The 16,687-nt window shown below is 29.4% G+C and overlaps 2 protein-coding genes across 2 annotated transcripts in view; one reads left to right on the top strand and one right to left on the bottom strand.

Annotated features, from left to right (window-relative positions):
• Window positions 1-508: 508 nt before the first annotated feature.
• LOC124952426 (synaptic vesicle glycoprotein 2C-like) lies at window positions 509-7,795 on the top strand. Its single transcript, XM_047502293.1, has 10 exons — window positions 509-1,154; window positions 4,761-4,820; window positions 5,385-5,546; window positions 5,697-5,859; window positions 5,971-6,092; window positions 6,228-6,466; window positions 6,560-6,741; window positions 6,817-7,130; window positions 7,284-7,571; window positions 7,679-7,795. The coding sequence occupies exons 1-10, from the start codon at window positions 1,118-1,120 to the stop codon at window positions 7,720-7,722; spliced, it is 1,611 nt and encodes a 536-aa protein (XP_047358249.1). The 5' UTR covers window positions 509-1,117; the 3' UTR covers window positions 7,723-7,795.
• A 6,546-nt stretch (window positions 7,796-14,341) lies between these two features.
• LOC124952423 overlaps window positions 14,342-16,687 on the bottom strand; it is a 44,369-nt gene continuing 42,023 nt past the window's right edge. Inside the window, exon 5 of the mRNA XM_047502283.1 lies at window positions 14,342-16,627. Coding sequence (XP_047358239.1) covers window positions 16,251-16,627 — 377 coding nt within the window. The 3' untranslated portion in view covers window positions 14,342-16,250. The remainder of the gene's footprint in view (window positions 16,628-16,687) is intronic.

Here is a 16,687-nt window from a genome sequence, read left to right as displayed (position 1 = left end):
TTTTATATTTTAAATGTAATAATTCAAAATGCAAAGTTATTTTTATCATATATATTGTACTATTGTATTGTACTAAATATGCGCGATTATATATACATATATTAATTTATATTACCGTTTCTTTTCAATACGTAAGACAATTATGATCTATTAAAAGGTGCGACGAGCGATTAAAATGCGACAATGAAACTCATCGATCCACTCCTAATTCTGTCAGGTCAACGAGCCTAATTGTAAAGAACCGCGCCCTAAACAAACAGTACGAAATGATCTATTTACTCGAACGACTATTGTCTGGATTTGCATAAGAAAGTATCTCTAATCCTTTATTATTAATAACGCGAAAATGTTCTGCTAAAAATGTATTTTCTGATTGGTCAAAAAATTTACATTTTTGTACCGTAGAAGGATTGTTATCAGAAAAAGAAAAAAAAAATCCGATCTTTCTGAAAAAAAAAAAAAGAAAAAAAAATATATATATATAAATAGGATATATTAAGTACAAAAAGACATTTAGCTGAAGAAAAAAAGAAAAGGAAATATATGAAAGCTACAAAATTATTCTACTATTTTTGGCGGGAAAAGATAAAGAAAAGAATTGTATTTTCAAGGTTGCGAAATTTCGTAGAAAAATTATTAAAAAAGAAAAGAAGAGAAAAATTAATTTTCCTTTTTCCATCACCGTTGATCGCTTAAATTCAATTCCGTGCGAACGAAGAAATAATTATATATATATATATATAGAAATAATTATATAAAAACAGGAAAAAAAATAACAGAGATCTCGTTTTTTTTCAGAACGAATGAATTAAATCAGTTTTGGTCGAGAGTTGTGGATTAAAGAAAAAATAATTAACGAATCATTGTACCTCGATTTCGATAAATCGAGAAAGCCGATAATGGTGTTAGTAGATCACATATCTACCTGCTCGTGACATAATGTGTGATACGTTTGATCACGTCAATGGTCTCCGTCGTCATCGGTTACACCAACTTCATGCAAAGAAAACCGGCGACTGACTCCGCGTCCACGTTTCTTCAACAGTCGACGTTTAGGACCGGCAACGTACAGTGAGTGCTCGTGTACCATCGAATTATTACGAAGGATTTTCTCAGGATGGTTAACCAGATCACTTCGATATCATTTATAGTGGGTCAGTAAATAGATCACGTTAATTTCTTTATTTTTCCTTTTTTTTTTTTTAATTATAAATTTTATAAATTATATATATATATATATATATATATATATATATGCACGTATAATGTCTGTATGTATTTATTCTTTTATTATTATTATTATTTATATTATTATTTTTGTTTTTTTATCTAATTTATTATTTTATTACATTATTTCATTTTAATTTATTATATTATTTTTTATTTCATTTATATTATTATCATTTTTATTATTATTATTATTATTATTATTATACGTACATAAATATGTATAATAATATTCGTTAATCATCGACTGATACCTTTCGACACAATTTTACATTTGTTCATTAGACAACATTAAATAATAATAATAGTAATAATAATAGATCAACGATATAATTAAATTATAATAATTGAAAATAACAGCAATATATATAATATACAAACATCATACAATCTTTGTCTATCTAATGTGAGGAAAGTGTAACAATCTTTTTTCATCTCTTTTTATTAAATAACACGTAATAAATAGATCCGTTAGTTGTATGCGAGAAAAAAGAAAAAAAAAAGAGAGAGAGAGAAAAAAAAAAAGAAAAGTGGAGAAACAACATATTTTTTATTCTTATCTATAATTGCTATCATTTCTATTTAAAAGGACCAACACGATGATCTATCATCGATCTTATTTACGACAATAAACTTCGTCTTTTCATTTGATCCCTTTCATATTGAAAGAATCGTAGTAGAGATGATAATAATGTACATTTAATTACAGCTGTTGGCAACTGCGTATGAAATAATCGATTCCACCAAAATAACAGATATATGTACGTACATATAATAAGTATTGTCTAATCGTCTTTTTAATTATCTCCGTTTAATTTACCACTTGAGACATATAATCGACCGATTAAACCACGACTACGACTACGACGAAAATTATTACAAAGAAGACATAAACGACAATTATGACAACTAAAACGACTTTGAGCCATTCGATTTTTTCTCGATTATAATTTCTTTCGTTTATCTAATTAACACCGTTAGACCGAACAATTTATCAAGGATCAAGAATTATGTAATTTCACGAAGATCATAGCCGACGAAACTATTCATTACTATATCGAATTAAACGTAACCCTTGGTTATCTTAATCGCGTCGTGGGTTTACACGAAAAAAAATAAAAAAAAAGGAAAAATTGAAATTAAATGTAAATATTGATATTGAAATTGGAGGAAGAATTTTTTTAATGCATGAAAAAATAAGGTAGATCATTTTCTTCCTTTTTTTTCTTTCCTCGCTCAGAGAAATTGGACGATATTAAAAAGGAAAAAAAAAAAAAAAAAAAAAAAAGAAAAAAAAAAGAAATCCTTTTATAATCAATAACAATAGATATAACGATACAAATTTGATTAGATCCGACCGATTTGATTGGATCTATAATATGTAGATCATACATATAGATAGATATTGCGTGTTCTTCTTTTCAAGCGTTAGTTCTCGTTGAACGATACGAGCACGGATCAGAAAATTGAGCTCGTTCTCTTTCCTAAAATTGCACGAGAATGTTACAGTAACGTTCGTAAGGAATAAGAAGAAGATGTAACAAAGGAAAAATAACGTTAGCTCGAGGAATTTTTATTTTCGTACGATTCCGAAACAATAATAAAAAAAAAAAGAGGAAGAGTGAAAAAGAAAGAAATAAAAAAAAAAGAAAAAAAAATAACATCAAAAAGATGAACATAATAAAAATAAAAAAATAAAAAGGGATATAATAATAAAATGAAGGAGAAGAAGAAGAAGATAAAAGAATTTTTACGTGATTGGAACGAAACGAAAAAAAAAAATACATAAAATATAATATATATATATAACAAAAAAAAAAAAAAAAGCGTAGAAGAAGAAGAATAAAAAGAAAAGGAAAAAGAAAAAAGAAAAGGAAAATATAATCGCATGAATGATTTTTACGTACGAAACGAGAAAAGAAAAATGAACGAGTAGAGGATAAATGAAATGATATATAATTTGTTAGAATTTGCGAGTGATTTGAAACGAGAAAAAAAGAAGGAAAAAAAAAGAAGAAGAAGAAGAAGAAGAAGAGAAAGATTAAATGAAGTATAGAAAAAGAAAAAGAAGAAGAAAAAGGAGATGAACTTTAATGAGTAATATTTGCGGCTCATAGTTTAAATAGGATCATTAGACGCGCCTATTATTGTCGTCGTATTGCTAATTAAAAATGATTACATTGGCTCGTATAAATGTAACTTACTTGATTCGATATTAATATCAAATATTATAACGTTTATTCGAATACATTTCTTTTTCTTTTCTTTTTTTTTTCTTTTTTTTTTCTTTTTTTTTTTTTTTTTTTTTTATTTTTTTTTTACTGCACGCAGATATCGCAAAATTTCATTATCACCTTCACGCACATGCGTTACGCATTGTGAAATCTTGACGAGTTTGCATTAATTCACATTAAAAATAATGATAATAATTATTTCGTCATTTTTCAACGTGCTAATATATACAATGATGAAAAGCCAATTATTTTATGATTTTTTTCTTACTCTTTTTTTTCTTTTTCTTTTGTTCTTTCGTTAACGAAATAATCAATTCAATTGATCGTCGAATAATTTTAATCCATTTCTATTTTCTATATAGAATAGATCGAACTTTAGCAATGTTTCGTTGAACATATTTTATGATCCATCGTTTATAAAAAAAAAAAATCAAGTATCGATCAAGAGAAACGTAACGCTATCGATTAATTTTCCATTTTGTTCAGAATGCAATATAAGTGGAATAATATTTTGCGAGAATATATTTTATAATATTTTTCAATGATTTATTTTTTATTTTTAAATAAACCTTACAGTCCGTTGGTTTTATAAATAATAAATAAAAAATAAATTCGATTTATTTAATCACTCTGTTAGAATATTTTTTATTTCTATCTATCTCTCTCTCTCTCTCTCTTTCTTTCCCTTTAACAATATATCAAACATACACACACACACACACACAGAAAGAGAGAGAGAGAGAAAGAGAAAAATTCTTAAAATAAATTTTACGTTGGGTACATTTACAAAATAAATAAATAAATAAATAAATATATAATAAATTTAATTAACAATGTATCACACTTATATCTATATATATAAAAAAAGAGAGAGAGAGAGAGAGAGAGAGAGAAATTCTTAAAATAAATTTTGGATACATTTATAAAATAAATAAATAAATAATAAATTTATTTAATTGTTCCCCTTATTTCTCGGAAAATGGCTCGCAAAAGAACGGAATTCTCAAGATATATAAATATATATATATTTTTCTGACGTTATTTGCAATACTGCAGGAATTATATATCACACGTTTCGCACGGACGGATAATGTCGTATCGAAAGAGCTACAGAATCACTGAAAAAGACACGAAAAGAAAAGTACATAAAATAAAAAAAAAAAGAAAAAAGGAAAATATACACACACACACACATATATATATATATATATATATAGATAGATGCATCATTTATTTAATGACGCAGGTAAATCGAAAGATTAATGACGTCAATCTATTAACGTATATACGCGATTTCAGATAATAGTAATGGATCCAAAGAGGGAAGCGCAGATTTTGAAAAAGCCATCAGATATTGCGGTAAGAAAGATAAATATTTATATGTATTTATTTTTAATACAAATTTTATACGTAAATCATATGCGTATGTATAGTTTTATTTTCCTTTGCGTTCCTTCTTTTTTTGTTTATTTTTCCATTATAGTGACTAACAATTAATGAAAATATTTTCAATATTTTTTATTTGAATAAATGACATTAATACTTTCTATTCAAATATATAGAAATAGTAATTTTTATTAATATTTTTAATAGTATGTTTATTAATATTTTTATTATCTCTTTTTAATATCTTCTAATAGTCTAATATTAATATATATTTTCCAATAGAAATTAAGTAATATTATTTATTTAATTAATAATTAAACAAATTAATTATTTATTTAAATATAAAATAATTCAAATATTAAAGAATTTATAATTCTTTTTATTCGTAATTTCGAGATTATTTGTCGATGAATTTATTTCTACATTTTTTTCATTTTATATATACATAGATCCTATGAAATAATTTATGGTTCTTTTATTGAATATAATTTTCATTTCTTTTTTGTTTTTTTTTTTTTGTTTTTTTTTTTTTTTTAGGATACGGAAAGTTTCATTATGGCTTGATGTTACTCTGCGGTATGATGTTCCTCTCCGTTGGTTTTCAAAATAGTATAAATGCTTACATCTTACCTTCGGCCGAATGCGATTTGAAATTGTCTTCCGCAGATAAAGGTCTCTTAAACGTCGCCTTTCTCGTGGGTAAGTCTAAAAAAAAAAAAAAAAAAATAGAAAAAAAAGAAAAAAAAAAAGAAAGAAAAAAGAATGATCAATGAGATCGATCACGAATACCAAGGCAATTTGATAATTCAACCTCGTATTTCCTTTTTCAATCGTCTAATTTTTTTCAAGGTGGAGTTATCAGTTCAATCTTTTGGGGTATCTTCGCGGATGCTTACGGTAGAAGAAACGTCCTTTTGGTGACCTTTATGATTGATAGCATTTTTTCAATTATCTCGAGTTTCTCTCAAAGCTTCAACAGTTTACTGATCTTTCGTGCAATTAATGGTTTCACGTTAGTACTTGTATTTATTTAAAAAAAAAAAAAAAAAAAAAGAAAGGAAAAAAAAATCAAATAAAATTGAGACTTGATTTTTGACAATCGTTAAATTATTGATCGTTACAGAATCGGTGCTCCTGGATCATTGATCTACACTTATCTCGGTGAATTTCAATCGGAAAAGTATAGATCTAAAAGCATCTGTTACGTTGGCTTCTTCTGGACTCTCTCTTGGCTCATATTACCTGGTAATCAATTTGGTTCTTTTGTTTTCTCTCTCTCTCTCTCTCTCTCTCTCTCTCTCTCTCTCTCTCTCTCAATTTTCGACTCTTTTCATCGCAATAAAGTTTAATTAATCGTGATTATTTTTTATGTATTAACAGGTCTCGCCTGGATAATAATACCACTTTCGATTTCCATCGAGTTCAACGGTATCTCTTATAATTCTTGGAGACTTTTATTAGCATCGATCGGCTTACCAACATTTTTCGTAGCTCTTGTTACTTTAACTTATCCGGAAAGTCCCAAATTTTTGCTTTCACGAGGCAAGACCGAAGAAGCATTGAGAATTTTAAAAAAAATTTATGCCATCAATACCGGTAAAAGAGAGGAGAATTATCCGGTATGAAAGAACGATCGATTCAAAAACATTTCTATTAATCCAAATGAATGAATTAGATTAACGATAACGTATTTTGTTTATATATTTATACAGGTGAAAACTCTTTTGTCTGAAAGTACAATGAACACAAGAAAAGAAGGATCTTCTTTATCAGTATTTGGATTGTTTACAATCTTATTGAAAAACATTTGGTCTCAAATTCGATCAATCTCCTCGTTTCCACTTTTAAAATATGCCATACTCTGTTGGACGATATATTTCACTAATATGTTTGGGTTAGTTTATTGATAATAGAATTGCGTAATCCCATCGAATAGAAATTTTCGAAAATTTCAGAATAATTCTTTCAGATATTACGGATTGGGTCTCTGGCTTCCTGAGCTCTTCAATCGTTTTGAGATATATCAAAAATTACATCCAAACGTAACGATAACCGTTTGCGAATTGATAAGAAAAACAGATATATTAAATCATTCGAACATTAAATCAACAACGTTAAATGAATCTGTAATTCTTCATCCATTGATGAACGCGACGGAGAAATGTGTTAGTACGATGGATAAAAAGGTTTTTACTAATGCCTTAACGATCAATGCCGTTTGTTTATTGGGAAATATAGCATCTGGTTATTTCGCAGATCGGGTTGGTCGTCGAACAATACCAGGTGAATTAAATTTAATTATTAGAAATTGATTGAGATATTATAAAAATTTATATAAAAGAAAATAACGACGACGTTGTCGTGTATCACAGCAATTATTGATTAATAATTATTTTCATCTATTTTTTTTTTTTTTTTTTTTCCTTTCTTTCTCAGTAACTACTATGTTGATAGCTGGTGTCTTTGGATTTGCAACTTACTTCGTCAAATCTTCCTTACAAATTCTCGTAGTGACCTGTCTGTTTTCACTGACAATAGCCACGGCAAATTTTGTAATAGGAAGCGTTGTGGTCGATATTTTTCCAACGCACGTAGGAGCGATAGCTATCTGCATGATGACATGCTTTGGTAGGATCGGTGCCATCGCAAGTAATTTGGCCTTTGGTATGCTTCTCGATATCAGTTGCGAGGTGCCAATTTTCTTAGTGGGCAGCATCGTTATTGGTAAGCAATATCGATTATCGACGATCCAAATAAGGATCACTTTGATATGCATGAATATAATTATACGAGACAATTCAATCAATTTCTTTTTCATTCTTGTTTTTCAGCCGGAGGCATCCTAGGATTGTTGTTACCAAAAAAAAATAGCTGAGGATAATTTCTGATAAGCGACGAGTTCAAAAGTATTCGTCTACTTTTTTGTTTCCTTTTTTCTTTTCTATCATTTTTTTTTTTTTTTTTTTTTTTTTTTTTTTTTTTTTTTTTTTTTATTTGTTCTTTTATCAATCCCAATTTCCTACTCGGGAATCTCGTCGTTTAAATCTATTAGTATGTTTCGATGAGAAATAACATTGTGGTTCGCGTGATCCCTTAATATAATTTTATTTATTGAAAGTAGACTTTATATAGCATGGAAAGTATATGAATAATGTAATTAGAACGGTAATTTTTAATTTCTCCTAAAAGAAAACGGAATATCTATGTTAAGAATGTTAATTGTAATCGTTTATTTTATCGACGATCATTAGAGATCGTTACATTATCGACTGATCGTTACCGACCGCTTTTCTTACCGACGTATTTTCATTCTTCACTTTTCACACGAATATCTTGACTTTTCAAAGTGCTGCCATCTCTTGTTACGTAACATTATTCTTTTGCAAAATATTTCAAGAGCAACGATACTCGATAGATAAATCGAGTTTATAGAATATTGCTATCTAACGTAAAATATTTGCGACGATATAAGAAAAGAATAATGTTATAAAATACGAGATGAATTCTTTCTTCTTCCCCCCCACCTCCTTACTCTAAGCGTGACTCTTTTTCTTTAGTTTCAAATTCAATTGATATTTAAATTAATACGGGTTTTTTTTTTCTTTTTTTTAAATATGAAAACACCGAATATATGATAATAAAACAAGAGAACTTACTTTGAGCGTTCAGAGTTTTCTATCCACACCGACTCGTCGTTTTGTGGCAAAACAACACTTGACACCTGTATTATAGGTACATGTTAAATGTGATCGGTTGGTTAATAACGTATCTACGAAGGAGAAGTACAAATTTGTAATTTCATTTATTATTATTACGTGTTTCTTTTTTTTTCTTTTTTTTTTTTTCTTTTTTTTTCTTCTTCTTCTTCTTCTTCTTCTTCTCGTAAAAATGAAATATGAGAGGACTTCCATGATCTTCGATACAACAAAACGATCGTCTTAGCTTTGACGCGCGTTTTTCTCTCGTGTTTGGAATTGAATACAATAATATTATATTGAAAATAATATTGTGAGTTTCTCGGGAGGTATTCTAATAATATCGTTATTTCGTTATGCTACAGCGCTCTTATATTCGATATTCGTTTTTATTATTCGTTAACTATTATTATTATCATTCATCATTATCATCATCATTATCATCATCATCATCATCATCATCATCACCATCATTATCATTATCATCATCACGATCATCATCACCATCATCAACAACATCATTATCATAATCATCATCAGCATCGTCATCACCAGCATCATCAGCATATCATTATCATTATCATCAACATTATCATCATGATCATCATCATCATCATCATCATCATCATAATCATCATCATCATCATCATCATCATCATTTTTATCATTATAATAGTCGTCTTCGTTTTATTGACATATAATTATATAATATATACAGATACATGCTATCAATATTGAGCAATATTAAATTGACGATTTCATTGGTAATAAGTAATCATTAATCATGATTAATAAATGAAATATTTCCATTATAATCATCAATCATTCTATCAATTAAATATTGCCCAACACTGCATGCTAAATATATATATATATATATATATATGTATTTATTTATTTATTTATTTATTTATTTATTTATTTATAGCATATGAGAATGTTCGCGCGTGCACGCGTACATACTTTTGTATACGTATATGTGCATATATATATATATATATATATATATATATATATATATATATATATACACAATATGTACAAGTAATCTCGCTTTTCATTTTCTTTTTATTATTTCCCTTTATTCCTTGTGCACTCGGACATTTTGCAAGGATCGTATTGGTGTAATAAAGCGTGTAAAGTTTTATTGCGCGCGATTTGTAAACCGAAGGAACGCTGTGTGCCAAATCCGAAAAGGTTTGGCATTTTTTCTTTTTTAATGAAGAATCAAAAAAAAAAAAAAAGAACAAAAAAGAAAAGAAACAGAAAAAAAAAAGAAAAACAAGAAAAGAAAAGTAAAGAAATAAGAAGGACGCAATGACAATGCGTCACAAATCGTCGGGATGATAATTGTTGTATCGAATCGTCTCGCTCGCGAGAAAAAAAAAAAAGAAAAAAAAAAAAAGGAAGAGAGAAAAAACAAAAAAAGAAACGAAAAGACAAAAAAAGAAAAAAGAAAGAAAAAAGAACCGAAGAAAACTTTATTTCAAACATTTCTAACCCACGTGAAATAAATTTTGTTTCATCGACGAATGCAAGATCGCTCGGCGTGCAATGACTAGAAAAGTGTTTGTATGTATGTATATATGTGTTTGTGTATGTATATGTGTGTATGTGTGTGTATTATATAAGTGCGTGTAGACTTGTAAAAGACGATGTATGAAAAATTTTCTTTTCAAACGGAGCAAAACGATCCCAATTCTTTCCTTTTTATTTTTGAAATATCAGGAACGAAAATCGCAGCCGTCTTAAGTCATCCCGTTAAGGCACTTAGAAAACTTTGTTCCCATCGCTGGAACTCGGTTTTTGCTTTTGTTTTTCGTTTCTTTACATAACAATAACACAATAATATTAATATTAATAATAATAATAATAATAATAATAATAATAACTAATAATAATTAATAATAATAATAATAATAATAATAATAATAATAATAATAATTAATTAATTAATTAATAATAATAATAATAATAATAAAAAAATATTAATAGTGGACGAAACTTGGGTATGTTTTTCGAAATTATCGTGTAATTTCCATCACGTTCTTCTTTAAAAAATATATATATATATTTTTTATATATATATATATAATAACAATAATAAATAAATAAATGTCAAGTGTGTGTGTGGGGTGGTGGCTGGGGGGGGTGTGGCGGGGGAGAAGAAAGGGTGGTACGAGATCTGATCTTCGATGTTGCTCAGAAAAAAAAGCTACGAATTCTTGCTTGATTAATAATGAGATTTACAAATACATAAATACATTCGTTACTTTGGAGACATTACGAATGAATACACATTTAAGCTTCCTTTTCGTTTTTTTTTGTTTTTTTTTCTTTTTTCTTTTTTTTTTTCGTTGAATGGTTCGAAGAACGATCGATCGATCAATTGGAATACGACGCGTTCGTTGCGAATCGCGTCACGAAGAGAGATCTATTAAAAATAAAATGTGTGTATATATATATATATATATATACATATATATATATATATGTATATATATACACACCCACACACATATGTACACAGACACACACTTAATTTTCAAAAGATATTGGTTGGTTTTTGCGAATACCATACATGTGTACGTACATATGTATAGACGTATTTGAACATGATTTACATATATATATATACATATATATATATATATATATATATATATATATATATATGTATATCGCTATAAATAATCTTAATAATAAAAAGGATAGCTGCTTTTTTTCTTTTCTTGTGAAGCATCGACACGCGTCTCGACATGCTGATCGAATTCTCGATTTATTTATTTATTTAATTATTTATTTAATTATTTATTTATTTATTTAGTTTTTTTTTTTTCTTTTCATTCTTTCTTTCTTTCTTTAACAGGTTCGTAAAAATTGGACGATGATTATATTATCTTCGGCTTCTCTAATCACTAATTATAAATTTAATGGTGAACGGCTATAAAAAGGCACTATGTTTCACAGACGCTGGACTCCGTGTGCAGAGAAACTCGTCTATTCGATTAAGCCGACTAATAGTCTCTCGCCAACGAGGAACTTTCGTATTGCATATTTTTTTCAATACCGTGATTTTTCCTTCTTTCTTTCTTTTTATACTTTTTTCTCCTTTTCTTTTCTTTCCTTTTCTTTTTTATATTTTCCATCAATGAACGATTAATAACGACGACGATCGTATTTAGATATTTCTCTTTGTTGATCTTAGTATTAGTAAAACTGATTTTTAAAAGAAAGAAAGATAAAGAGAGAGAGAGAGAGAGAGAGAGAGAGAGAGAGAGAGAGAGGAAGAGAGATAGAAAAGTTTTCAAAACACTTTTGATCTATCTCAACTTTTACTCTTCATTTAAGAAAAAGATTTGGCATTGATCCAAAAGAATGAAGACTGGAACGAATTATCTCTCTCTCACACTCTCTCTCTCTCTCTCTCTCTCTCTCTCTCTCTCTTTTTCTCTTTCTCTCTTTTCTATTCTAGATCCTTCATAAACATATATACGTAAAAGCAAATAAACATTAATTCTGCCAAATAACGGAAATTTCAAATTTTCAAATTTAAATTTTCAAATTTGAATCTTCCAATTTGAATTTACAAATTTGAATTTTCCAATTTGAATTTACAAATTTGAATTTTCAAATTTTTAAATTTGAATCTACAAATTTGAATTTTCAAACTTTCATACCAAATTGATTGATAATTTAAAAAAAATAGAACGACAAAATGTTCACTATCTTTTTCTCTCTTTCTCTTTCTTTTTCTTTCTCGAATAATAAATTTGAAATATTCTCGTAGCCATAATTACTCCTCGTCATTTCAGTGACGATATTTACGTCCTGTAGGATCTTCCTACCATTAATTTTAATACAGCTCCTCTCTCTCTCTCTCTCTCTCTCTCTCTCTCTCTCTCTCTCTCTCTCTCTCTCTCTCTCTCTCTCTCTCTCCCTCGTTTCAACCCCCTCCCCGTTCCTCCCCTCCCATTTACTCTCTTCACTCCTTTTTCTCATTACAAAACCGAAGAGGAGCGGATGCTCGTTCACATTCATCCGGAATTCGTGCGTTGATCGCGTTTTCTAGGCACAAAGAGGCATAAATTTTCGCGATATCGGTAATAGATGCATACATGCATGCATGCATGCATGCACGTGCCAATGACGACGACGACGACGACGAAGACGACAATAATAACAACAACAACAACAAGTCGTTCTTCCTTTTCTTTTTTTTTTTTTTTTCTTATCCTCTTTTTCTATAAATAACGCTGATCCTCGAGTGACGCGTAATTAGAAACTATATTTACAAACAAGGAAAGCAGCCATCGTTGTTTAATTGTAATATAAGAAAAATTATTATTGTGACTCGCGCGTAAATTTTTTCTTTTTTTTTCATTCTTCCTTCCTTCCTTCCTTCCTTCCTTTTTTCATTTTACATTCCTCCCTTTTACTGTTCTTTACCTTTACCTTTTTCCTTTTAATCATATTTCTCTTTCATCATTATTCTCATCGAATCTCGAATCGTTAAGAAACACAATGTTTTTTTTTTCTCGTTGTTATAAGAATTCGTATACTCGTCCTTTCTCACGCCCCTTCCTACCTATCCACCCACCCACCCCCAATCCCTTTCTATCTACCAATTTCTTTTCTTTTTTAGCTCGATCCAAATAGGAGTTTTATTTCGGAAGACGATCGATAAAATATATATATATATATATGTATATATATATATATATATCGCGAAGTGAGAAAAAGCTTTTCTTCTTCTTCTTCTTCTTCTCCTATTTTTTTTCGTTTATTTCTTTCCTTTCTCGCTTGTAATTCATCGCTGATGAAATCTTCTCATATCGCTATAATTAAAGAGTCGATGATCGACTTCCGTGTCTGTTTTATCTCGCGGCAAGAGAGACTAGAGTCGCGTAGCGTTATCACCGTCCTGGAGAACGAGTTCTCGCATGTACATAACTATACACATAGAACGCGCGTCGATGACGATGCTCGGTGGATGATGATCTATGCACGTATAGATGTATGTATGTATGTGTATGTATGTATGTGTATGTATGTATGTGTATGTATGTATGTGTATGTATGTATGTATGTATGTATGTATGTATGTATGTATGTATGTATATATGTACGTATGTATGTATGTGTATGTATGTATGTATGTATGTATGTATGTATGTATTTATGTAAGTACGTATGTATTTATGTAAGTACGTATGTACTTATGTATGTATGTATGCATGTATGTATATGTGGCTAATACAATTCGAGCGATTTATTGTTTATTTTGTCTTCTTTTTCTTTTTTTTCTTTTCTTTTGGGCGTGCTTTTTCTTTCCAATTTCTTTTTCCTTTTTTATATATATATAACTTTATTATTGTGTGTACGAAATTTATATTATCAAAATATGGCTGTCGATCCACCGCGTTGTTATATTGTTATTATTACTATTATTATTATTATTATTATTATTATTATTATTATTATTATTATTATTATTATTATTATTATTATTATTTACTATTATTTATTATTTATTATTTTTGTTATTGTTATTATTCTTATTCTTATTATTATTACTCTTATTATTATTATTATTATTATTATTATTCTTATTATTATTATTCTTCTTCTTATTATTATTATTAATATTATTATTATTATTATTATTCTTATTCTTATTATTATTATTATTATTATTATTATTATTATTATTATTATTATTATTATTACTATTACTATTATTATTATTATTATTATTATTATTATCATTATTACTGTTTCTAATTTTTTTTTGTATTGTATGTAATTATTACTGGCAATTAAATGGCGATTGAAAACCATATTTCATTTCATAGAACGAGAGAGGCAATCAAAGACAATGGCGAAACAGTCGAAGAATAAAGAACACACAAAAAAAAAAAAGGAAGAAAATTTCTAATCGTATCTCAAACCCCACCGAGCAGTATCATAGACATGCACTTTTTTTTTTACTAAAACACAAACGAAACAATAATAACGTTCGATAATGAAGGACCACCGGTGCGATCGTTTCTTACGTATTTATAAAAAAGAGAAAAAAAAAAGAAAAGAAAAGAAAAGAGAAGGAAAAAAAATAAAAAAAGAAAACAAAAAAGATAAAATAAGAGCTTGGAACGAATCAACGCGCGCGATATTTATTTATTTGTCACACGCTCTCTCTTTCTCTCTCTCTCTCTCTCTCTCTATTTATCCTTTCTTCTCTCCTAAAAGTACGATATACGATTTCGAAGCTGTCTGTCCTATGAGCTTATTATAGGTACTAATCCTGTACATACATACATCTATACACATACACACATACACACACACACACACACACACACACAACATACGTATTACGCATTACGCATTTCGCTTTATTCGGTTTTGTTTATTTTTTTGTTTTGTGTTTTTTTGTGGTTTTTTTTGTTTGTTTGTTTGTTTGTTTGTTTGTTTGTTTGTTTATTAAATGTTTTCTCTTCATTTTCTACGCAAGATTACATCTAATAGGTCGACACATACATAACGCGACACTAAGAGAGAAAGTCTGTCGCTCTCTCTCTCTCTCTCTCTCTCTCTCTCTCTCTCTCTGTCTCTTTGTTTTTGTCCCTGTCCCTGTTTCTATGTCTATCCATTTAAATTATGTGCACGTGTGTCCTCGGAATAGGCTAAAAAAAAAAAAAAAGACAAAAAAAAAAAAAAGAAACAAAAAAAAAAAAAAGAAGAACAGAAAAAAGAATAAAAAATAAAAAAAAAAGAAAAGAAATATTACGAAAAAAAGAAAAAAAAAAAAAAAAAGGGACAAAATAGTAGTACAATTTGAATATTTTGCAAAAAAGAATGCAAATGTTTTCTTGTTAATCTTGGAGCGTTCATTGGTTCATCCTATGGGGGGAGGGGGGATTATTTTTTTCATTGATTTTTTGCTTTTCTTACGATAGTAAGGAAGAAGACACAAGGATCGCAGTAAAGAAAAATGATGCGGTGAACTCTTATCACAGTACATAAGTATTACTGTAGTACGAAACTCTCTCTCTCTCTCTCTCTCTCTCTCTCTCTCTCTCTCTCTCTCTCTCTCTCTCTCTCTCTCTCTCTCTCTCTCTCAAACCGAACAGACATGTTTCCTTTGTATAAAAACTCGAGTATCAGGAGATGCAATGTTTTGCACCACCTTTAACTCTTTCCTACGGATGGTTTGCATGCGCAGCACCAGGAAGGAAGCTGAGAAGGCACAGTGTATGTACACACCATCGCATATGTACAGCACCGGCGTATACCACAAACGAACGAACGAACGAACGAACAAACGAATTTGACAGATCGCTCATAGAAATACAGATCCATATAGAAAGAAGATGTCTCCTGGTCCTGGATCGTTTATTATCATCTCTTGTTCCTCGTTCTCCTTAGAAAAAGAAAAGAAAAGAAAAGAAAAAAAAAAAAAAAAAAAAAAAAAAAAAAGAAAAATGTTCTATTTCATTGGTGGAACAGATAGAAACGTATTATGACCATAATGACGTTCTTCTTGCTTCCTCTTCCTCTTCCCTTTTTTCCTCTTCTTCGTCTTCTTTTATTTCGTTAATTGATAATTCCGACCAGGTATAAAACCGAGGACAAGTAGAAGGAAGAAACAGACTGAGAAGAAGATCCGCGAACTATACGTTATCGTCACATTATCGTCACTCGCGGATCACCTACACGGTGCTAGGAGAACTTCGAGCCAACAGGGACAAGAAGTAACTTCCTGTCTGGAGTATTTAGGTCCCCAGCCTTTGGCGAAGCTGATGCGGACGGAGTTAATGTCGACGGGGCCGGACGAGAAAGCGGAAGGTGCATTGTTGTTGCCGTTGTTGCTACTGATAATCCTTGAATTCCCACCTCCAGTATAAGATGGAAGCTGGATGACTTTGGCTCGGTCGAATATATTCAAGCAAAAGCCCGGTGGCACTCGATAGACCAAGAGCGTACGCGATTCCGGGTCGTCTAAGGTCGGTGAGTTCACGAAGATCGGACTCTCCGATCTGTTGTACGCCCACACACCGTCGGCTTCTTGGCTCAGCATGATACCTAAACGAAAGGATACAGTGAGATCGTTTAGCGGGACGAGGTTAGATGATAACGATCTCG

This window comes from Vespa velutina, chromosome 10 (genome assembly GCF_912470025.1).
Source record: "Vespa velutina chromosome 10, iVesVel2.1, whole genome shotgun sequence".
Classification (NCBI taxonomy): domain Eukaryota; kingdom Metazoa; phylum Arthropoda; class Insecta; order Hymenoptera; family Vespidae; genus Vespa; species Vespa velutina.
This window is presented reverse-complemented; position numbering and strand designations above follow the sequence as displayed.